This window comes from Ochlerotatus camptorhynchus, unplaced genomic scaffold, assembly GCF_037179485.1.
Source record: "Ochlerotatus camptorhynchus isolate MF236.1 unplaced genomic scaffold, CSIRO-AGI_Acam_v1.1 ptg000367l, whole genome shotgun sequence".
NCBI lineage: Eukaryota > Metazoa > Arthropoda > Insecta > Diptera > Culicidae > Ochlerotatus > Ochlerotatus camptorhynchus.
Window position 1 is genome coordinate 5,040,780 of NW_027040855.1, and position 26,082 is coordinate 5,066,861.

General features: G+C 39.0%; 2 protein-coding genes across 2 annotated transcripts in view; one reads left to right on the forward strand and one right to left on the reverse strand.

Moving 5' to 3' along the window:
• The window catches only part of LOC135709864 (uncharacterized), a 949,216-nt gene that overhangs the window by 418,443 nt on the left and 504,691 nt on the right, over positions 1-26,082 (reverse strand). The window lies entirely within an intron of this gene.
• The window catches only part of LOC135709869 (uncharacterized), a 147,776-nt gene that overhangs the window by 81,950 nt on the left and 39,744 nt on the right, over positions 1-26,082 (forward strand). The window contains exon 11 of the mRNA XM_065232302.1: positions 13,982-14,074. Coding sequence (XP_065088374.1) covers positions 13,982-14,074 — 93 coding nt within the window. The remainder of the gene's footprint in view (positions 1-13,981; positions 14,075-26,082) is intronic.

The window sequence follows — 26,082 nt, forward strand, 5'->3', positions numbered from 1 at the left end:
TTGTCCTATTATTCCAATGTTGTCTGCTGAGTAGTAAATGAATCATGTCATAAGAACATCATCTTCCTAATCAATTAATATCTAATTATCCTAACGTTCAATTTTTCAATTCCCACATAAACTTCAAAGGGCCAAGTGCAGTATGAGTTCGCATCCTAATGAGAACAAATTTTGTGAGAATGATCAGGAGCTGATTTGAAATCGTTTGAACTTGGTGGAGCTAAATTAATATTTTGAACCATGAAAATTCCATGCGCATGGATCGGTAACAAATATCCCCGCCGGTAATTGGTTCGAAATCGTTCAACTCATCTTCCGCTTGAAATACTTCTATAAAAAAACCACAATCTCTCAACCCTCAAAAACTGAATACCAACTGATCGAAACCAATCAGTTGTACCAGCGACACGAGAATGTGACAGGACTACAACAGTGCCCTGCTGTTTTTTTTTTGTCACCAACCAGCCACTTTTAGCATGCACGCAGGACGTAGGTACGCTGCCGATCTCGCTGGAGCTCACCGAGCTTAGCTCATGAGACACAGCACATGTGACACGAATGAGGCACGTGAGAACAAAAAAGAAACGCGACATAATTCGTCTCGAAATGTACCAGGCACCTACGATCTTATAGAAAGTGTGCCTCTATCACGCGGGATGGATGCACGTGTACATTAACTCTGGATTAAAGTTTTAGATAATATTGAAAATAACGAGGATTTTGTAAAATTGAAGTTTCAGGAGAAATATTCGAATCTTGTTGTGAGAAGCGTGGATTTTCCATGCGTGACTGGTAATGTATATGAATCTACAGCTGTTATAACTAACGCTTACTTGTACGAATCCATTTGTTGAGCAAACTTTTGTTTCTTTGAAAAACTTGAACAGCTGGCACAATTTGGATCTTTTGCGTCTTAAACGGAAAAAGGACAAATGGTACAAACAGTTCTGTGGACCGAATAATGACAATGATTGGAATAGATATACAATCGCGCGTAATAAGTATTCACAATCGATAAAGAAAACTCTTTCACAACGAGTTCAAAGGAAGATTGATCAGCATCAAAACAACAGCAAACTTTTAATGGCACATTAGAAGAGTCCGAACAAGTCATTGCATCTAAATTTAATGAATATTTAGTCTACAGTGTTTCATTAATTACTCAATCCATTGAATTGGTCGATTAATCTGACGAAATAAAACAGCAAGTATATAGTAGTTGTTGAATGAAGGTTTTCACCCAGATGAACTTAGAGTTATTTGTTATCGGCTGGAGCAGATAATGTTAATGCTAGAGTTATTCAAGATTGTTTTCATGTCATTGGCAACATCTTGCTGGACCTTATTAATGAATCATTGCAAACTGAACATGTGCCACGAATTTGGAAGGAATCCTTTGTAGTTCCTATTCAAAAAGTAGCTGGATCGAATAAAGCCGAAGAGTTTCGTCCTGTCACTCCTGTCCACAGTTTAACGATCAATCGTATTTCGTAATTATGAGACTTTTCAGCCCAAATCAGTCCGAATATTTAAAAAAAATCCAATGCTTTAAACGAATTGATAAAAAGAGTTAAAACACATCAAGCTAAAGATTTTCCGTCCCATTTATAAATGAAGAATTTTCATATCTTATAGTTAGAAAATTCAATGGTAGAAGCGTACAAACCCGCTAGCAAACGAAAAAAAGAAGAGAGAAGTCAAGCAGAAGCAGAATTCGAATGAATTTATGGATATCAAATTTCAATGAACTCATCAAACAGTGTTCAAACCTACTTCACTTTGCGGTGAAAATAGTTCCATTCGGGTGCTTACACCCAATTGTTGCGTGAGCGTACATACAACTGATAGTTGGAATTATCGATCAACTTTTTTCCCTCCACTAATTATGCCCCTGGTCGATCATTTGTGTCAACAGCTTTTGCTAATGATTACGAGACTTATATGCTGGGTGGGTCGTAAATAAAAAGTTCTAAATCATGTTTCACATTGACTAGTAGCAGTGGCGGACATTTTGCGTTGGAAATAATCGCTATTTTTTGCAATGGCAACTACGTTAGAGCGAATGATTGAATGTTCACATAATCTGAATGCCTTTTCTCATTAGGATTCCCCAAAGTACCAAGACCTTTATTTAAATTTCAGAAACATTAGGTTCAGAAAAATGTGAGATCAATTTAAGGAAGTTCCATGGTATTCAATGCAGTTTAAAAAAACGCAGGATCTTCAGTGAGAATCATATTTTGTTCAAAAAAATCGCGAGAACTTTGAAAATGGTCAGAAATCTTCATGAACGTCTATAGATCTTCAGAAATGTATATAGATTTTTTGGTACTTTCATTATATTTTGGGAAGTTCCCGGAACTTCGTTGATGATTAGAGATCTCATATAAGTTTCATTTATTTTAGGAAAATTGCAAGATATTTCAAAGAATTCAAAGAAATTATGAGATATTTTAATAATTTCATGAATTTTGCGATGTTTCTGAAATAATGCGAGGTCGTCAGAAAATATTATATATATGATTAAAATTTCCGGAACAATAGAAAAATTAATCAACTTCAGGAAAGATTCAAATCCTCAGGGAAGCCCAAATAAAACTAGGATTTTTACGCGAATTGACTACTTTTGTGAATGTTCAAAACCTTCATGAGAACCACACCGCTACCAGATTGCATATGCTAGTTCTAGATCCTAATTCATAAATGTAGCTTCAGAATAAGTGAATCGTGAAGCTCTTGATTTTTTTGTATCACTTTTATGCATGGTCCGGACCTTCTGAAAGACCGGGTTGTGGTCAGCATTTTTTTCTAAAATCCAAATGTATCCATATATCACAAAGTTCAAAAGAAAACAAAACAAACATTTCATAGATAGCAACGCTTAGACCGGTTGCTATCGCGCTGCTATATTTGCCAACCCACTGTTCACCGAGAGGCAGATTGTTACTGTTTGGTTACTGCATTACGGTGGAGGTTGCTAAAATAGCTTTTGCAACGCATTGGTGCGGGTGCTCTAAGAAAGCTCTCAATTTACAACTATGGAAGTGCTCAAAGCACACTAAATTGAGGGCGCAAAGTCCCAGTAAAGACATAATAAATCAAAAGAAGAAGAAGATAATTTACTATTGCTGCAATAAAAAAGAAGTAGAATTAGTTTCAATACTTCCACTCTTCTCTTCTAGGCTTGAAAATCAAATTTATATTGCCCTTATAGCTCAAAATGTCCTGGAGGGAACGCCACCACCGACCGTTGACAGCTTTATTTGACAGGCTCGATGGCAGCTTAATGCCAGGACCAAAATGCTCGAACAAAAACAATCTCCCTCTCAACTTGCCGGCCTGTTGGCGTGAGCTACAAATCGCAAAAGTTCACGAACCGTCACATTTCATGTTTTCTTCGGTTTCGTACTTATCAGGTGGAAAACTTCCATTCGTCGCGGGAGGCTTGGGCATGGATATGGTAGATGGTGGAAGCAGCTTTTCCGTGTTCAAAGTTTCCAGATTTATTAATCTTAGCATACTTGGAGGGTGTGTGGTTTTCCCCTCTCTCGCTCTCTCTCTCTCTCTCTCTTGAAGCAACCAGCTGGTGGAAAGTTAAAAGCGTAAAATGAATCCTAATGAGAAAAGGCATTCAGATTATTTGAACATTCAATCATTCACTCTAACGTAGTTGCCATTGCAAAAATAGCGATTATTTCCAACGCAAAATGTCCGCCACTGCTACTAGTCAATGTGAAACATGATTTAGAACTTTTTATTTACGACCCACTTAGCATAGAAGTCTCGCAATCATTAGCAAAAGCTGTTGACACAAATGATCGACCAGGGGCATAATTAGTGGAGGGAAAAAAGTTGATCGATAATTCCAACTATCAGTTGTATGTACGCTCACGGAACAATTGGGTGTAAGTACCCGAATGGAACTATTTTCACCGCAAAGTGAAGTAGGTTTGAACACTGTTTGATGAGTTCATTGAAATTTGATATCCATAAATTCATTCGAATTCTGCTTATGCTTGACTTCTCTCTTCTTTTTTTCGTTTGCTAGCGGGTTTGTACGCTTCTACCATTGAATTTTTTAATTATAAGATATGAAAATTCTTCATTTATAAATGGGACGGAAAATCTTTAGCTTGAGCTTGAGCTTGAGCTTGAGCTTGAGCTTGAGCTTGAGCTTGAGCTTGAGCTTGAGCTTGAGCTTGAGCTTGATTGACCGCCCACGGTTGCTACTCTGTTACTGCCAGATCAGCAGTAATTACACAGAGAACCAATAGACGATGCTTGGGACTAGCAATCATCCTCAATGTGTAAAAACTGGTGATCTTAAATTAGGCAATACCAACGCCGGCCGCGCCCGAACACAGGTCAAGAAAGGAATGGGAAGGATTGTATTGACATGACACTCGCTTTGATGGAAGCCGAGAACACCTCTGCACTTCCACGAGGAATCACTGGGATGTTGGATAAGAGGGTTGGGTTTGCAGCAGGGTTCGTTTTGGTAAACGATAAGCTGAATTGATGTCCTAACAATCATATAACGCGAAGGAGCTTGGGACTAAACCCACGGTCTTCTGCTCAGTAATCAAAAACGTTTGCCACTAGGCAGACTAGCACCTTTTTAATCACCGAGTTGCTGTTATTACCATGTAGTCATATTAACAAATAAAACGATTGACGAGTCTTGAATGTGGATGGGCCTGAGATTAGACTCATGATGTTCTGCTCAGTAAGCAAAAACGGTTGCTCTAAGGCCACCGAGCCCCTCATATCACTTAATACCGTTGCTCAAATTTGTGTATCCATTCAAACCCGGAACCAACGACAACAACGAGTTTCGCAAAATACACGATACACAAGCGATTTTACCATAAATCTCTTTGATATGTAAGGACCTGGGACCGCGTTTTTCTGCTCAGTAAGCAGGCCACTGTAACCGACGATCTTTCAAATCCGAAAACTAAAAACTACGAAAAAGTACCTAGGCCTTCATTAAGTTCCACTTTCACGCGACGTTCAATGACAGGGTCCTATCCAGGATTACATCTGAAAAATCCAAATCTGGCCAACGCCCACCCTAAACCTAAACCTGTTCTAATCCACCTGAAATGACTAACGCATGGAAGACTTTGACTACCCAGCCATGTAATAGTCTCATTCCGTGCCTTATGGCAACTTGATGATTCTATTGCGCTCATATATTGGCACCACCCAGTGGAGACTTGGTCCTGAACCCAATGCTTAACTTATCTCCATTCCACTCAGCTACTCACAATTTCTTGTGATGTAGTGGGCGGAATATTATTATATGAGACAATTCAATGCAGACGTCTTTCCAAATTTTGCAGATCGACAGGTAATCGGTGAGTCACCACGATAGTTGGTATTCAACAACTCGACAATGTCTCATCGTCAATGCCTGCTATGAGAATTTCCCATTGCAGACGCCAACGAAATGATGTCATCGAGCTATCGATCAACTGCCCTGGTTATCGCCTGGTACCTTATAGCACGATACTAGGAGGCGAACCGGAAGAATCGATGAGCTACCTCTCCCCCTGGACGGAAAATCTTTAGCTTGATGTGTTTTAACTCTTTTTATCAATTCGTTTAAAGCATTGGATTTTTTTTTAATATTTGGACTGTTTTGGGCTGAAAAGTCTCATAATTACGAAATACGATTGATAGTTAAACTGTGGACAGGACGAAACTTTTCGGCTTTATTCGATCCAGCAACTTTTTGAATAGGAACTACAAAGGATTCCTTCCAAATTTGTGGCACATGTTCAGTTTGCAATGATTCATTAATAAGGTCCAGCAAGATGTTGCCAATGACATGAAAACAATCTTGAATAACTTAAGCATTAACATTATCTGCTCCAGCCGATAACAAATAACTCTAAGTTCATCTGGGTTAAAAACTTTCATTCAACAACTACTATAGACTAGTTGTTTTATTTCGTCGGATTAATCGACCAATTCAATGGATTGATTAATTAATGAAACACTGTAGACTGAATATTCATTAAATTTAGATGCAATTACTTGTTCGGACTGTTCAAATGTGCCATTTAAAGTTTGCTGTTGTTTTGATGCTGATCAATCTTCCTTTCGGAAATTCCCTGAGTTTCTTGAAACTTCTTAAACATTCTTCAAATTCCATGAATTAAGTTTATTTATTTATTTATTTATTTATTTTCCCATTTATGAAGTACTCTGAATTCTATTTTGTCAAAAAAATCTCGAAGTTTTTCTGAATTTTAATTAATTGACAGGAATTTATTGGAGCTTATGTATACACTGGAGTCGCTTTTTACGCGGTTTTTTTTTACACAGTTTTTTTTTACGCGGTTTTTTTTTACGCGGATTTCGGAATTTACGCGGTTTTTTTTTACGCGGATTCCGGAATTTACGCGGTTTTTTTTTACGTGGATTTTGGTTTTTTTTTTACGCGGATTTCAGAATTTACGCGGTATATCGCTTTTTACGCGTTTTTTTCTTACACGGTATTTTTTTACTCGGTTTTTTTTTACGCGGATTTCGGAATTTACGCGGTTTTTTTTACGCGGATTCCGGAATTTACGCGGTTTTTTTTTACGCGGTTTTTTTTTACGCGGGACGTATCACCCGCGTAAAAAGCGACTCCAGTGTACAAATCTTCGAACTTCCCTGAAAGTCTTGAATTGTTTGATATTCTTGAAGTTATGAAGTTATTAGAAGTGCCGTTAATATCTCTGCAATTCCCTAATGCTCTCTAGTTTAACTTCTTTGAGGTAATTGGAAGTTCTCTAAAATCGAAGACAACAAATCAAGAAGACTGCCAACTTTGCCAGAATCCAAGCGACAGATAAAGTAGCGCTGCACTTGAGTGAAGGTGGAAGCAACGCATAGAAAAATGAGCAAATACACAAACCCTTCTTCTGAGGACAGGCATACCAAAAGTACCGCCTCATGACAGTATTCCAACGGCTGTCGCTTTCTTTTTCCTACGACAGCCTTGAGATTGAGCTATAAGCGACAGCCCACAGTGAGGCTTTTATACGACATGCAACGTTGCCGTCTTGTGCTGTTCACGACAGCTTGTTCTTAGTCATGTATTTTGTTCGTTCGGCTATGACAGCCTCGGATGGTCATTCGTAACTTTCCTCGTACATACAACAAGCAGTCCGTCAAACTGCCGATTCGTTGCTGCTGTCTTTGAAATTTTGTTTGTATGTCGTAAAACTGCTACTACACTACCAGTGTGGCGCCGGAGCTCGTTCGGTTGCTATCACGTTCGTGCTACCCATTGCAAAATTTTCATCCGATATATTTTTTTTAAGCGCACGGTCTCCGGCGAAAAATATAAGCCTACCCTACACCAACCTGACTTCTACCAAACCCCAACCCGATGTTGGCCCGACATTGACCTGACATAAACACAGAATTGACCCGACATCTGGCCGACGTCGACCATAAAATGACCTTACATTGATCCGACATCGGGCCGACATATCTGTTCGGGATCATTATTCTGGGTTTCTTCCATACTCCACTGCCGTATATCAATTGTATATAATGTCTCGTGACAGCCTTTTCGTGACAGCCACTTGGGTAAGCTGAGGGATGTCGTCGGTTTGTGAAGGCTGTTATGACGACAGAAACATTCAGAACCTGGTCATAAAGAAATGCATAAATACAGCCCATTCGGTTCACTACGTTCCAAGCACGATGATTTTAGCAAAGCGGGTATAGATGCGACTGTTCTAATACAGCTTTCATTCGTTCGTGCGTGCGCTGTTACCAATACACTTCGAATTCAGATCTGAACGTACGGTAGCAAGCGGTAGTAAAGCACACAAAGCAACAGTCAATTCAGGTATAAACCAACTGTCGCGAGGAGGCTGTACTTTTTGGAAGCCTGTCTGAGGATGTAATCTTTGCTATCAAATTCGTTCGAAGCATTTAGATTGTACCTGTCTCATAGCGTTTGTATGAGAAAATGGAAGAGTTGCCAGTATTCTTGATTTGTTGTCTTCGCTAAAATGTAAATTTTCCTCAAGTTATCTCCACAAATATGAAATTATTTTAACTTCCCTAAAGTTCTCTGGATATCCCTGAATTTCACAAATTTTGTTGAAAGTTCCTGCAGTTTTCTGAAGCTTTTGGAACCGCTTTAAAAATCCTGAAGTTTGCCTGAAGTTAACACAAAATTCCAAAAATTTTGCCGAACAACTATCCTTTTGCTCCCGCAGTTTGCCAATGAAACTTTCTTGATGACCTATGAAACCCTCAGAAATTAATGGAACTGCCCAGAAGATCTTTAAATTTCCCTTTTATTATGGATCTTCTGTGTAGTTTTCTGAATATTTTTTAGTTCATTCTTTGAAGTTATTTTACTATCCTTAAATTTTCGGAATTTCTTGATGGTTTCCTCTATTTTACTGAAATAAATGAAACTGTAATAAAGTTTTAGAAACGAACCTTAACTTTTAAGAACGTCTCTAAAGATCTCAAAGTTTTCCTGATATTCATGGAACTGCCCTGACATTTTCAGAACTTACCCGAAGTTCACGTAACTTACTCAAAGGTCTTTAAGCTTAATTTTTTCTGAATTTAATGGAACCACCCTGACGCTCTTGATCTTCGCTGAAGTTAATTTTCCTGAAATCTATTAGATTACCCTCGAGCTTTTGGAACTTACTCTTGAAGATCTTTTAACTTCCCCACACTTCTGTCAATCAAATTTCTTAAAGGTTTCAATTTTTTTTCTGATGTTAATAGATCTCGTATTAAATTCGACCAACTGAGCTTAATACATTCATAAGTTAAAATATGTAATCTAGTAATCCAGATGGGCATCCGAAAATGCCTTTATGCATTTTGGTGCACAACTTTTATAAGATGAGCATACGAGTATATTTTTACGAATTGACCACTTTTATGGATGTTCCGGATCTCCTAGAGGACAGGTTCGTGACCACCAGTGTGCGCATACTGGTCCCAGATTCAAATTCATTCATGTAGCATCACAAAAAGGGTAATTTAAAAAAAATCGCTGGGCTATTCGAATCTTCTGGAGGACCACAGATTTATGTAGTTGGATCTTAACCTTCAATCTTCAGTCTTCGTGGTTAGGTATATCAATATTGTCGAAAAAAAAAAACAAACACGAAACTCTGTGATCAATTTCAGTTCGAAGTTCGACGATAAGTTTAGCAACCTTCGGTGTTGCAAACTAAAATAGCAATGCACAGTGGTCCAGAATTCAGATTTAGGTGAAATGATATGTTTTGAGCCTGAAATTGAAACTTTAGACTAAAAGTCTCTTCTACAAAGTTATTCCTTATATTTAGGCCCCTCATTTTTATGACAATGAATTCTAGGGTGGTTCCTATTATCATTAAAATCAAAAATCAAACTTTTTTGTTTGAATACACTAAGTTGTTTTGCTCTAGTTTTCTTATTTCGAATTTCTCAGCAAAGATGTCTTCAATAACTTTTAGATCTTAAGAAGGTGCAAATTTTTGCTGCAGCAAGCTTGTCAAATTCTTTCGCCGATCAAGAGTTATTGACGTTTTTATACTAAAAATATGCACTTTTCAAATTTTAATATCTCTGTTTGGGGCAAACAAAAAAAAAAGTTTATTTTACGGCATTTGAAAGGGCGTATGTTATTCTCAATAATATGAAACATTGGAGGTATGTTGTTTTTGAAACTCGTATAAAATCAATTTCAATTTATTCATATTTTTCACTATATTTGGGTATATCTTTTTTATTAGAAGAGATACAGACAACACATCTCGCTATAAAACATTCGTCTTAAAGAGTTTTAAAAGTCTCTACAAGATGACTTTCATGAGAAATTTCAAATAAAAAAGTTAGTGCTAAAACTATTTTTCCAGGAACACCCTAAGTCCCAACCCTAGTGGTGTTGAGTACTTGGCACTGATGAAGTCTGCAAGTAGTAGACGAAATACGCGTATCTGTCAAAATATAAGCAATTATAACGGAATTTAAAGGAAATAAACCAACACACTCAAAGCTCATCATAAAAGAATTCCGCTAAGAGGTTCGACAAATTTAAAGGATTGATCATGGCTTCCAAGCTTTCAGAACCTAATAGGTACATCGTACAAGCTTACTCGTCTTTGTATGGAGGAAAATTATTTCATTTTCAGAGAAAATTTTTATAACCAAACTAAAGGCGCTCCAATGGGCAATCCGCTTTCTCCATTTTATGTGAATTGTTCATGGCTAACCTAGAAAATACTCTGGAGGATAGGAATTTGTTGCCCAAATGTTGGTACGTGGATGACATCTTTAGCATTGTCAAAAGGGAAGATTTATCAAACACTTTGGAGGCCATAAGCAACGTTCACAAGGACATCAAATTTACTCACGAAGAAGAGAGAGACGGCAAACTCCCATTCTGAGATCTTCTCATCATCAGGGAAACGTCTTCGTTCAATTTCGAAATCTATAGGAAACCAACAAATACAAAGAGAGTAATACCAAGCACTTCAAACCATTCCCATCAACCCAAAATGGCCGCTTTTCACCACATGTTCACAAGATGCAAACTCTTCCTCTTAGCGATACAGGCAAATCAAAGGAAATAACTCACATTTTTTAAATCGCTAGACTTAATGGGTATCAAGAAAAAACAATTCAAGCAGTAATCGATAAAAGAACAAGGGATCATTTTAGGCGTATTTCGACAACTCTTACACCAGTAACTGAGGGTTTAAAACGGGTAGCGGTGATTTTCGACAAAAACATTACCAAACCATTGATTTCAAAGATTAGAAGTTTTGGCCTGGATTTAGTATTCAGTAGCAGGACAAATCAGCTGAAGTCACTGTTAGGATCAACTGAAGATTCAATAAATGTCTTAGGGAAAGCCGGAGTCTACAAAATCTCTTGTCCAGATTGCAATAACATCTACATTGGTCAGACGAAAAGGACTTTGGAAACAAGGTTTAAGGAACACATCGCAGAGGTAAAAAGGCTAACAAAGAGATGGATAAAGGACTTCATTATGAATTTAAATCCAATCCATGCAGAACATATGGTTACAAAGGGGCACAATTTGACTTAGGATAACATTAATATCCTGCGGACTGTATCTTCGCCTTGGAAACTAGACGTAGCTGAAAGTTTAGAAATATGTAAACATAATCCATCAACATTGCTTAATAGAGATCAAGGAAACGGATACTCGAGACTCTTTAGCATGCTACCTAAAACAACACATCGTAGCATGTATCTACCTGTTGGAGGCTTAATTTCGGTACCTGGTTAGGTCAATTTTGACATGGCAGTGGATACCTACTGATTTTTAGTACCTATTGATTAGTATATAACTCTTAGATAAAAGATGGATTCTTCAGTGGTGTTGAGTATTTGGCACTGATGAATTCTGCAAGTAGTAGACAAAATACGCGTATCTGACAAAAGATAAGCAATTTTAACGGAATTAAAAGGAAACAAACCAACCTACTCAAAGCTTCATGTAGGGATTCCGTTAAAGGGTTCGACAAATTTAAAGGATATAGGGTAAATGTTGGCTTCGGCACCCATTGACTGTTTTCGGCAACCTAAATTTAAACGTTAATTTCACTATGTTTTCCCATCAACGCACTTCCCTGAATATGTCCAAACGATTGTTTAGCCTTTCAGCTTCAATCTGATTATATTTGAACGATCGAGCAATCCAGTAATGCTACATTTTTCTTCAAATAAAGCATACGCACTACAAAGTGGGGTTGATTTCGAGTTGCCAATAATAGAACAGCTGGTTAACACGCAGTTCTAATGGGAAGGTTGCCGAAGAAAAAGAGGCTGCCGACAATAGTCACACTCACCTGAGAAGTTTGGAGCGTTGTAAAAACGTTTTGAAAAATTCTGTCGATTGGAATGGATAGAGAAGCAAGCAGCAGATGAATGTAAACAAACAGACACATCATATATGTGCGTGACGCTGAGAAAATGCTAGTAGAAGTGCAGACTCTGCTTAGATTGACGAGAATACGTAAATTCCCCTATCGTTCCACCTAAATCTACATTCTGGACCACTGAGCAATTGCTAAAGTTGTCAAACTAGCCGTACAAATAGCATGTTATTGTACGCATTGGTGCGAGTGCTCTTAGTAAGCATGTACCATTTTTTCCGAGGGGACACTTATATGATCAACTATGAGCTTCTTCTTCTTCGCATTTTAAGCTTATTGCATATTGCATATTAGCTTATTGCGTGCTCTCAACTTAGTGTTCTAGATGCACTTCCACAGTTATTAATTGAGAGCTTTCGATGCCTGTACAATTTTTGCATTGGTATAATTGTAAGGCAAGTCCAATCATACTTCTATGCCCAGGGGAGTAGAGAAATTGTTCAACCCGAAAAATTCCTAGACCGGACCGGGAATCGAACCCAGCCACCTCCAGCATGGTCTTGCTTTGTAGCTGCGCCTTTACTGACTGAGCTAAGGGAGGCCCCTATGAGCATGAGTATTATTTGTATAATAATTATGATCACTATACAAAAACTAAACAACAATTATACTAGTGTGACCATGGATGAGCATGAGTATGCTGCATGACTTTTTTAAACAAATAAGGCATACAAGCAGGCATGGCACATCATTTACATTCATTCGATGAAATGATGTATGAAGCTTTTGATATTAGCTACAACTTTTCTGAATAACTCAAATCTGTATATTTTATGCATGATGAACCGGGGCGAACAGTTTTTCAGTGAATGTAAATTACATTCATTGAAAAATAGTAACAAGTTCTGCTCGCTCTAGTTTGTCATGCATAAGAGGTATAGATTTAAGATATCGACAAAAATTGTAGATAATATCAAAACCTGCAAAAGTTTCATACATCATTTTACGGAATTCCATTGATGGAAAAAGTTAGAGAAAAATGAATGTAAATGAATGTACATAAATGATTTGCCATGCCTGCATACAAGTCTATCCACAGCATAGACATGATTGTAGTACCGTTGTACTCCTAAATTCCAGTAATACAATCGACGTACTAGATTACAGGAGTATAACGTTACTTCAATCATGTCTTCCGATGGTATTATTGTTGGTGTCATTAGATTGCATGGTGAATCCGAGCAGGAACGAATGTCTCGTGTGGTGTGTTTTTGGTATTGAAACATTAGTTTTTGTTTTTATGTATTTTATGGTATTAATCTTTGGTATTTTACCTCTTATGTCATGCTGACGAACATCAAATGTTGGTATCAGGTCAGAATTAGGTATTCATTAGTTATTCTCTCCTGCTCGTGAAACTTCTCTTCGTGAAAATTCGGAAGCTGGAGTCAATAATTACAAAAGCAGTTCCACGCGTTTGCTACGTTGGTGCCGAATGAAAGGATACTATCATAAAAGCTGAGATCTCACATCATAGAAGCTTCAAATCGACATCCATCCCACCACTTCATGAGCACGGTCCTAGAGACTCATGATGCTTAAGATCTATGATCCATTGCTTTACAATAAGCCAAATCGGTTTCACCAAAATAGAATTCTTCAATAGGTACCTAGAATCAGCATTTGCCAAAGCAGTTACAGTATTTCATTTCCTCTTCAGCGATCAAAAGGCCACCTCGTTTCTACAGAAAACCCCCAATAAAAGAGGTAAATGTCTGCCTCCATTTGTTCCAATCCGTTTGTTGTGTTGTTCACCGAATGGAAATCGATTTATGGAAAGCATATTTAAACATAATGCTACCGTTTTTTCTCCATCTACTACTCCCTGCTGCGTTCATTCGACAGCGGCTGCGGGCAAAGAGATTATTGTGTTCGAAAATACCTGTTGATAGGTTTTGCACCCAGCTTTTCTTCCCCTCAACTTCTGACTGCCGACCACCCTCGCCTACGAGGAAAATGTATTTCTATTTGTTTGCCTGGTGTTTGTGTAACTAAGAGTGAAAAATGAATGCATCTTTACGTTTCTATTTATTTTTTTACCGTTTCAGGTTCTGGGAAACTGATATTCGAACCGCGCGGACGGCCAATCGGACCACCATTAGGAGAAAGCAAACTGGCAGCGAGGCGGATATCATGACGACGTAAGTAAGCACATGAATATGCTCTGCTCTGCTGAAACTTGCGCTTTATTTCCCTGTTTGCCTGGGGGCGGTGAGGGCAAATTAGAATGTTCCGACGAAGCTTCTTCCTGCTGGCAGAAGGAATTTTTCCTCGGAAGTTTGACGAATGAATTGCCTTGGGCGACTTTCTTCTGATCAATAGAAGGGGCCGATTTAATTGGTTCTGAGAATATTTATGCTGGAATGTCTGTTGGTTGGGTCTTTAATTGGGAGTCAATGGCGAAATTTAGTGTTGATGAATTAAATACTTTTCAGAATCGAACCAGCCCAAGGCTAAAAGTAGCGAGACTAAAGAAAACTAAAGTAACTAAACTAAACTAAACTTTTCAGAACCAGAATATTCAATGCGCGACATATTTTTTAAAAGAAATAGCGGAAATATAGATTCAGTAAACTAAACTAAACTAAACTAAACTAAACTAAACTAAACTAAACTAAACTAAACTAAACTAAATTAAACTAAACTAAACTAAACTAAACTAAACTAAACTAAACTAAACTAAACTAAACTAAACTAAACTAAACTAAACTAAACGAAACGAAACGAAACGAAACGAAACGAAACGAAACGAAACGAAACGAAACGAAACGAAACGAAACGAAACGAAACGAAACGAAACGAAACGAAACGAAACGAAACGAAACGAAACGAAACGAAACGAAACGAAACGAAACGAAACGAAACGAAACGAAACGAAACGAAACGAAACGAAACGAAACGAAACGAAACGAAACGAAACGAAACGAAACGAAACGAAACGAAACGAAACGAAACGAAACGAAACGAAACGAAACGAAACGAAACGAAACGAAACGAAACGAAACGAAACGAAACGAAACGAAACGAAACGAAACGAAACGAAACGAAACGAAACGAAACGAAACGAAACGAAACGAAACGAAACGAAACGAAACGAAACGAAACGAAACGAAACGAAACGAAACGAAACGAAACGAAACGAAACGAAACGAAACGAAACGAAACGAAACGAAACGAAACGAAACGAAACGAAACGAAACGAAACGAAACGAAACGAAACGAAACGAAACGAAACGAAACGAAACTAAACTAAACTAAACTAAACTAAACTAAACTAAACTAAACTAAACTAAACTGGCTTATTGTATGTCTTTGCATATGCGTTGTCAGAACGGGCAGCCCCCCCCCCCCCCCCTCCAGACTCAGCCGCAATTTATATATATTTTTTAGATTTCATGTACGGGAAATGGATGTAATGTCGGCCTAAAAACCCCTTATTTGGGCTTATACATAAATTCAGCAATCGACTGAATTTTCAATAGCAACCAAAAATATCCTTTAGTACCGTCCCAATGACGTGTTCATCTAGATAAAAATGATAAATAGAAGATTTCTAGCGATGGGCCCAATCTTAGATCCATAGGCCAACATTAGAGCCATTTTCCCTATCTAGAAAAAAAAAAGTTTAAATTTTTACTTGAACTAGCTTTTGTCAACTTTTTGACGCAGGACTACGTCTGTGATTTCTATACGGGGGTACACTTTGTGAAAACCGAAAATGTAACATGTAACAAAATAATGAAAGATGTTGAACATTAATAACTCAGCTGCCCCTGTACCAATATTTATAAACTTTTGAAAAAGTGGTAATGTCAAGCATTGTCCAATGTACATATAAAAAGTGATAATTGTATAACTTTTTTCATGAAATAAACGTTCTTCCCATACCCAGTCGTCATAATCCAGTACCACTTGGTTGCACATCATTCTACTTTAACCTGAAAAGATATAAAAGAGCGCTGCTGTATAGTCTCAAATCAGAACAAACCAATCCCACCAAGTTGGTCTTTCATAAAAACAGGCCTGATTGGACTAGGAACTTTAAATGATAATTAAAAGTTTCAAATGAACTATAGTTGAAAAGACGCATCTGTGTCACTTGTTAAATCATACATGTAAATCCACACAAAAACCAGAAATAAAGATCATTTAAAATAAAAAAAAATAAAGCTTCAACTCAGCATTTGCTGCCAGACTGTTGAGCAGTAGGTACAGTCAACGTTTTGTTTCTCTCGCACTCTTCGTTCGATCGATTGCGTTGCACCGTTTTTTCTCGTGTTGAATAGAAACGCTCTCGCTGACCCAGCAATGGGTAAAAAATCGCGCGGTGGTGCGAGTGCCGGCAATCCCAGGAAACGGTCTAGGCCTAAAGACAACAGTGACAGTGCGACAGCTGTTCGGCAACAATCGGTTCTCCGTTCTGAAGGACGGTGCAGAACCGGTGGTGGAAACAACAGGACCGCCGAAGAAGGACAGAATGCCGCTCTTCTACGTGAAGGGCTTCCCTGCGGGAAAAAATAAACTTCTTCATCACGCAGGGCGTCCGGTGCACCATCCAGCTGTGCACGGAAGGATACAAACTGATAGTTCCGGCATTGAAATATTACAAGGCGGAACAGACCATACTGGACCAATCAAAGGAGGAGTACTTCTCCCACGAAATCGAGGCTGTTAAGCCGTGCAAGGTTGTCCTGCGAGGACTATACGACATGGACACAGGCGTCCTCTTGGAAGAGCTGGTGGCTAATGGACTAAAGCCGGTCCAAATTCACAAGATGGCCAGTCACAACAAGGCCGTCAAGTACCGCGACCAGCTATACCTGATCCACCTTGAAAAGAACTCAACAACTTTGATGGACCTCCTGGGCATCCGCGTCCTATTCAACATTGTGGTGAAGTGGTAGCGGTACAAGCGGTCAGTCGTGGAGTCACCCAAGGCTCAAACTGCCTGCTGTTCGGGCATGGAACGGTTAGCCGCTGCAAACAACACAAAACCGACGCCTGCGACAGACTCGATGAAGCCGATCCCATTTGTGCCAACTGCGGTGCTGCTCACAAAGCTACAAGCAAGGCCTACCCAAAGCGCACCGAGTACATCGAGATCCGGAAAAAAAGCATCGACGAGAAACCAGTCCGGCTGCAAGAAAGTGCCGGAAATTAATGACTAGGACTTCCCACCGGTACCACGACGACCGATTACAGTGCTGCCACCGCTGCCACTCAATCAACGATTGGCTGCTGCTCGTACCGCTGCTACTGCTGCGGCGGCCGCCACCGCTCAAGTTCAGTACCGCAGTCGGCGAGTTTGTGACTCAGTGAGCGTTCACTCAGTGAGCGCTCACGTGTAGTAGAATCGCTAATTGTGGCGCGTTGGAAGAGGTGATGACGGGTTTTGTGGCGGGCAAGTTGTTTGCAGACTTTTCTTGTGGCTTACTAGTACTGATAACCATTTTCGGTTCTAGTGGTTTCATAGATCCCATAATCAAGAGAAGGCTGAATAATTTAAGGTGGAAAGTTAATATTGCTGAGATTTTATATTTACATTTCGGTTCAATTTAAATTTTGAAGTGGCTCGTTTAGTAGACAGTATTTTACTGAGTTTTTCTTTTATTCTATTTTATCAAGTGCATTTTGAACTTTTCGCGAGTGCCGGGACTCAACGCAACCTACGGAGCTTTATGGAGTGTTTGCATCCATGGGGATTTGCTGGCACTAGTGTATTAGCCAACTAGCACGAATTTCAGTTGCTTCTGAAATCTCATGCTGGTAGACGCTGGTGTTTACAGTATGCTGGTGAGCTTTTTTGCAAGCAGCTGGCTCATTAACGCTAGTGCAATGGCATAAGTGTAAACATCCCATTAGTAATGCGCAATTTGATAAAGCTTACCAAACGCGTTCTGGACTTATGAAGTTTTTGGAATTTAGTCGGTACGGACGCGAAATCTAAGAATCTCTATACCTACACAGCAAAAAAATAATTTTGATATCAAGTCAAAGTGGATGCACTACAATCATGTCGAAAATATGGTGTAATATTACATGCTAAAAAGGACAAAATTATCATTAATACAATGCATGAACTGACATTACGCTGCTTTTACTGCATTTGTTTATTTATGTGGTCATAAAAATTACATGAAATTTTCGACATGATTGTAGTGCATCCACTTTGATGTGATATCAAAATTATTTTTTTGCTGTGTAGTAGTAGAATATTTTGGGAGGAAACCAAAATTTATCAACTTGCATTTATTTTGGTGGCACTCTGCTAATAAGCTGTTTTTTATGCTGTTTTGCGCGGCGTTCGGAACTTGCTCGGTTTACGGAACTCACTTAGTTTAGATAGTTTATTCTTAAACAGATTTACTATTTCAATCGGAGTACTACGCAGACGTATCCTTTGACTCGTTAATACGTTTATTCTATTTTGTCAAGTGCATTTTTAACTTTTCGTGACTGTCGGATATAACGTGGTCTACGGAGCTTACGAGATTTACAATTCAATACTAATTCAATCGGATTACTACGCGGATATATCTTTTGCCTCGTTAATACGCACTCACGTCACAACATTTTTCCTAAAACTATCTTGAAACAATATACTGAAGCCAGTGTTCAAACTGCCAACATTGGCTAGTCCTTCTGTAGTATTGTCAAAAGATAGAAGCAAAATCTACGCACATGGGTCAGGTTTTGAAAACTAATGTCGTTTTCGTTTTTGCGGTGTAGCTACACCGGTGCTACACTGCCGAACACCGAAAAAAATTAGGGTGTAGTTATCGGTTGCACCTTTCTTTACAAAGAAGTGACGATGAACTGTCAATGACTCGCACTTATTGCTGCTTACACTGCACCGGTGTAGTGTAGTAAAAACGAAAACGACATAAGCTGTCACGCAGCCCCAGCTTGATATCATAAAAAAAAGTATCCAAGTAACCATTTAATCACAAAATAACTTTAAATGTGGGTTCAAAGTGAGACAATGTCATTGATATATGCTATCGTTAGTTGGGTATCCAGATGAAATTATTACTTTAAAAAACTTATCCTGGTTGTGCCTAATTTTCGTTTGCATGTAACACTATTTGATATTATTAACCATATCAAATCTATGCTGCACCGAGCGTTAATTCCGGGAGGTGAGCGAGCCTGAAGAGGAAGAAGATGACTATACAGTGTGGGCGTTACCATAGAGCCCCTTATCGGATCGAGTGTATTGTTGATGGACCTGGTCTACGATTCAAGTTTGGCTTCTGTGATGATCATCTAAAAGGTAAAATAGGTGGCACCATCTTCATCGAAATGTAAGTGTCAACGATGTCAATAATAACAATAATTATTAGAAGATGTGCAATTTTATATGATAGGTAACTGGATTTACAAGATTTACAGGTATTGTAAAACATGGTCCTCTGTACGTTTACTTTCCAACTTTTACTATTAGTACTGTTACTTCGACTATCCCCTACTTGAAAGACTATTCCTCCCTATCCGGCATCTTGAGCAGGATTCACTAGATCCCTGTGATTATTATTCGGTGGTGCCAAATCTTTACCTCTACCGTTGTGCTGTATGGACAGTGATGTTGCACTGGAGACTTGGCCCTAAGACCCCCTTCTGTGCTTGAAAATGAAAAAAAATAAACTTAAAGACAATTCCTAGAGTTTTGAAAAATTCTGGCACACTGAATATTTAGTTTTGGTTAAATGACGATCGACCTAGTAATAATAGCATTTGGTATACTGCCGTTCTACGCATATCAGTCATATGTTTCAAAAGTTGCTTCTGAGAAAATCGCGAATAATGTTTCGAATCATTTCTGCTCATTGGAAGAAATATACGTTAAAATAAGTTAGCGCATTGTTCACATTTCAACAGAATCAATATGTTTTAGTGAAAACTACATAAATTACCATAATGAAATCAGTTAAGCCTATTTGTATACGAACAATATTTAATAGGACTGTTGTGCCTAGAAATTTGCACTGAAGTAGGAAATTCTACGCATGTTAGTTCCACTAGGAAGTGTTGCTTTGATGGCCACGTTGCGTTTGACGTCTGTACTCTTGTGATTATATGAGCGTGCTTGCATTCTCCGCAGTTTTGGAAGATCCCGGATAGTTTGTATAGCTTTCCAGCATTAAATTATACCAACAATAAATTTGTTGACACTTCTATAAAACCATTAAAAGAATGGGAATCTCAAGAAACTAATGATGAATGCACATAAACTTCTTAGCATATTGTTCTACTCCTTAGCAAGATGAACGTTAGAGTGATGCAAAATTTGTAATTTTCACTCCACAATACTTAAACGATTCCAAATCTGATCCTGACTAACCTCTCAAAGTTTGAACCCATTTGGTGAGAAACTGAGATGGCACAAACCATTTAAAGTTTGTATGAGAATTACTATGGTAAAACCAAGATTTTTGTTCATGTCTCTCTAACAATTCACCATATCCGTCTACTTCAAAATCTTTCAACTGTACTTATAGCAAATTTTCCCAACTACAACTTTGCAGAAGACCACTTTTTGATTAAATGCAAGGATCGAAAGTTATCAATGGTTCAATGCGCTGATGTCTTATGATCATGCTCAATCAACTGCTCAGCAGGCAACATTGGTGTTTTTGGGGCGTTGAATAGGACACAAAAATCATGGCTACTATGTCACACTGCAAAATACAGTGTTGCCTTCAGAGCAGCTGCTTGATCATGTCATAAGTTTACCAATCTATTAAATAATTAATAACTTTATCCTGTCTCGTTTTAATGATCTTCAGCAAAGTTGTAGCTGAGAAAATTTTCTATAACAATGGCTATTGAACTGTTTCGCAGCTTAATATGGAAAAAGACTAGAAGGAAATGAACAAAAAATTGAGATTTCCCATAGTAATTTACATGTAAACTTCAAATGGTTTGTGCGAAGTCTGTTTCTAACCGAATGAGTTGTAACTTTTGGAGGCTAATCAGGACCCGATTTGAAACCATTTAAGCACTGTGGAGCGAAAAAGTCAAATTTTGCATCAGTCTAATGAACGTAGACCTAAAGGAGATTGTGCTTAATCATTTTGAGTCCGACCATAGATTTATGGCTGACATGCTGTGGACAAAAGATCAATACGTCACACGATCGTTGAACGTGGGCTTCGCTGATTTCAAGAAATACTTTGGAAGAGTTGACATGCACATGCAAATTTCGTCCGTACGGAGTTGATCTTTATACTATATAGGGGGCTTTTCATGAAACACGTAGACACTAGAGAGGGTGAAGTATAAGAGAGTAGCGGACTACCTGGTTTTAAGCCAAACGAACTGTCAAAGCCAGAGTCAATCGAGCAGTGCCTATCCGGATTGCATTGGCAGTGTTGCTAGAAACTACCCAGACATACGTTGCCAAGGCAGTTTGTTTTGAATCCGCTCCTCTTTTATACTAGACCCTCTCTAGTAGACACTATAGTGTTTAATATAGTATTGTTTGAAATTAGAAACTGGGCTTTTAATATGAAATCCTGGTATTCTTAATATTTATCAACATTAAATAAAACTGCCACTTCCTAAAATGGTTCTTTTGATTGTATAAATCCTGTTTCCATAATTTGTGTACACAAATCGATTCGTTAATGATAAATTCAGTCGAGAAAATCTTTGTGGGACAGCTATGCGTAGAATTTCAACACGGGCCAAATAGGCTTGATGTTGTTTCAATACAAACCCAGAACAAACAATAGGTTTTTCTATTTTCAATCTACCTAAAAAAGTACTGTTTTATGAACAAAAGTGAAAAACGCCCAAAAGTAACATGGGATAGATATGCGTAGAACGGCAGTATAATGGTGTTCAGCTAATCGGCGTCTAACCTAATTCTCCATTAAGAAATGTGGCCCCCCCTTCCTCTAATTCAAATACTGGTTACGCCCTTGTGTCTTTGTATTCTAAAGTGTGTAACGTTAAAATCTTGAAGTAATAAAATAGGGCTGTTAGCGGAATATTTAAATAAAACAGCAAAAATGGTTATCTTTCATTTACTACCACCTAATTCATTTTGGTATCCATAACAGATTCGTATTTTGACAACAATGTGCAGTCTTCATCAGTGTCATTACCACTAAAGACTTATCAAAATCCTAACCCGCATCAGTACCCGTCCCGTAGGTAAAAATGTCAAGATCACAGGTATAAAAATGAAACTACAGCGTGTAGAATCGGAACCTACCTAACTAATAATAACCAAAGATTTAAGTGAAGTAAAGGAAAATATAGATTATTCAAGTCTCTAATAAGCAGAAATTTCCAAAGGCTCGGTATTAGGAATGACACTGTAGTCGAAATACTTATCTGTCATGAATACCAAAATTAATTAAGTGGAATCAAATGGAAGATAATCTTTTTTGCTGTTATACGACTTGATGAAAAGTTCTGATCAATCCACTTCTGATCCTTGCTGTTTTGCCCTTCGTCTACGTCTGAATTGATGATTTCCCATGTACCTTCGAACAGTTTCAATAAATTCAAATTGAACTTGTGGGCAGGTTTGCGGGTTTCGTTTCATCACTCATCGCCAATGTAGCAGCTCCAAATAATACAACTTGTTCAGTTGAGTAGTTGAATATAAATTTCAATATATTTGCAGTATCCTAGCTCGGCTTGCTATTATAATTTTTAACAATGTATGCCTACCACAGATTGTAGGTTCAAGAGTAGTTCGATCGTCGGTAGAAGGGCTTCCACCGTTGGAGGAATATAACTTCCTCTCCAATCTGATCTTGGACAGCGCGCTCCAAGCTCAAACTCGGCCGGTTCCAGGAACGTCTTTCCGTAGGAAACCTCCTTCCCCTTGGTGGGACCAGCAATGCACTGAGGTTTATCGTAAAAAGTCCGACGCGTTTAAGCTTTTCCGGAAACGTGGAACACCCGTACATTTCGAAGCGTACTCGGCTCTTGAACGCGAACTCAAGAGCCTCATCAAAGCCAAGAAACGCGGATACTGGCGGCAATTCGTGGACGGATTATCGCGCGAAACGTCGATGAATACGCTTTGGAATGCGGCGCGAAGGATGCGTAACCGGTCTTCAAACAACGAGAGCGAGGAGTACTCCGATAGTTGGATTCTCAAGTTCGCGCGAAAAGTATGTCCTGATTCTGTGCCGGCACAGATGATTCCTCGCGAAACGACGAATTCGGTAGACGAGATCAGCCAGCCTTTTTCAATGCTGGAGCTCTCACTCGCGCTCCTTTCGTGTGGCAATTCGGCTCCGGGGGCTGATAGAATCAAGTTCAACTTGTTGAAGAACCTCCCAGACGTCGCTAAGAGGCGCATGTTGAACTTGTTTGGTCAGTTCCTGGAGCTTAATATTGTTCCGGATGATTGGAGGCGGGTGAGAGTTATAGCCATTAAAAAGCCTGGAAAACCCGCGTCAGATCACAATTCGTATCGTCCCATTGCGATGTTATCGTGTATTCGAAAATTGTTGGAGAAAATGATCCTTTTTCGCCTGGACAAATGGGTTGAGTTGAACCACCTACTCTCAGATACTCAATTTGGTTTCCGTAGGGGCAAGGGAACGAACGACTGTCTCGCGTTGCTTTCCACTGAAATTCAGTTGGCTTTTGCTAAGAAAGAGCAAATGGCTTCTGTCTTCTTGGATATTAAGGGGGCTTTTGATTCAGTATCGGTTGAAGTCCTTTCAGACAAACTCCACGCTTGTGGCCTTTCTCCATTAATTAATAACTTTTTGTACAATTTACTGTCAGAGAAACATATGAGCTTTTCTCATGGAAACTCTACAGCTTCACGATTTAGCTACATGGGTCTCCCCCAGGGCTCATGTTTAAGCCCCCTTCTGTATAATTTCTACGTCAGAGAAATTGACAATTGTCTAAGGGACAACTGCACGTTGAGACAACTTGCAGATGACGGAGTAGTGTCTATGACAGGACCCAGAGAGGCCGACCTGCAAGGACCCTTACAGGATACCTTAGACAATTTGTCTACTTGGGCTATCCAGCTAGGTATCGAATTCTCCACGGAGAAAACTGAGTTGGTCGTTTTTTCTAGGAAGCATAGCCCAGCACAACCAAAGCTTCAACTTTTGGGTAAACCGATCACTCATTCTATGTCCTTCAAATATCTTGGGGTCTGGTTCGATTCAAAATGCACCTGGAGATCCCACATTGAGTATCTGAAGCGGAAATGCCAACAAAGGATCAATTTTCTCCGAACAATTACCGGAACGTGGTGGGGAGCCCATCCGCAAGATCTTCTAACGTTGTACCGGACAACGATTTTATCGGTTTTAGAGTACGGTAGTTTTTGCTTCCAGTCGGCGGCTAAAACGCACATCATCAAACTGGAACGGATCCAGTATCGCTGTCTTCGTATCGCGTTAGGATGCATGCACTCGACTCATACGATGAGTCTCGAAGTGTTAGCGGGCATGTTGCCACTCTCTGATCGGTTTTCGGAATTATCCCTCAGGCTCCTCACCCGTTGTGAAATTATGAACCCACTGGTGATTGCAAACTTTGAGAAGCTTCTTGAGCTAAACCCTCAAACTCGTTTTATGTCATTGTACTACGTGTACATAACACAGGATGTCAGCCCTTCGCAGCATAATCCCTATCGTGTTTGCTTCTCCGACTTCGACAATTCTGTTCATTTTGATTTATCAATGACGCAAGAGATTCGCGGAATCCCAGAGCATCATCGTTCCATGATTGCTCCGTCAATTTACGCTGCAAAGTTTGGCCAAGTTGATTCCGCAAGATCGTTCTTCACAGATGGATCACTAATAGAGGCGTCCGCTGGTTTTGGTATTTATAACGAATTTCATAGCGCCTCTCGAATGCTTCAAGCTCCTTGTTCCGTATATGTTGCTGAGCTGGCGGCAATACATTGTACGCTAGAAACGATCGCCTCACTTGCACCAGATCATTATTTTATTTTTACGGATAGTCTCAGTTCTGTCGAGGCTATTCGCTCCATGAGGCCGGTAAAGCACTCCTCGTATTTTCTCATGAAAATACGAGAGCTTCTAAGTGCTTTATCTTTAAGATCTTTTGTCATCACCTTTGCATGGGTCCCATCTCATTGCTCGATTCCGGGCAATGAGAAGGCGGACTCGCTTGCAAAGGTGGGCGCTATGGAAGGCGATATTTACGATCGACAAATCGCCTACGACGAATTTTTCTTCATTTATCGTCAACAGTCCCTCGCCAGCTGGCAAAATAAATGGAGTGAAGGGAGTTTGGGACGATGGTTATATTCAATCCTCCCTAAGGTGTCGAAGTGTCCTTGGTTCAAGGGGTTGGATGTGGGTCGAGACTTCATTCGTATGATGTCTCGCCTCATGTCCAATCACTACTCGTTAAACGCTCACTTGTTCCGTGTTGAGCTGGGGGACAGTAATCTCTGTGAATGTGGACAAGGTTACCAGGACGCAGATCACATTATTTGGTCATGTGCTGAGCACCGTGGAGTCAGATCCGAGTTGTACGATTCCCTTCGGGCTCGAGGTAGACAACCTAATGTTCCAGTTCGGGATATTTTGGCTAAACGCGATCTGGAGTTTATGCAACTCATATATGTTTTCTTGAAGAATATTAACCATAGATTGTAAGTTTGATTAACCTTGTGTTTAGTTTGTGTTTTGTATGTGTGTGTGTATTTTTTTTTTGTAGATTTGTTTCTGTAATAATTGTATAATTACAGAGTTGATATAACGTCGATAGGATTAAGTATTTGTTTTAGAAATAGTGAAATTTTTGAATCATAAATCATATTCCAAATCTCCTTTTCCCTCTCCCGATCCAAACAATTGTCATCCACTAACCTCGAGAAGACCGCGAGTAATCGGTTCCAATCCTTTAATTTTAGATTTAAGACATTTATAATGTATAAAGAAAATGATAACTTGGCTCTGTAAAGTTTATTCGAATGAGCCTGTCTAAATAAAGTAATTAAAAAAAAAAAAAAAAAAAGAGTAGTTCGATCAACAATCATTAATTTAACTATTCGAGTCTAGAGCATTTACCCTACTTTGAATGTTCATTGAAACGTTATTAAATTGACCATCAACAATTTAAGCATTGCATTTTTTTTGGACCATGATCGACACAGAATAAAAGATACGGATGCAACGTAAAA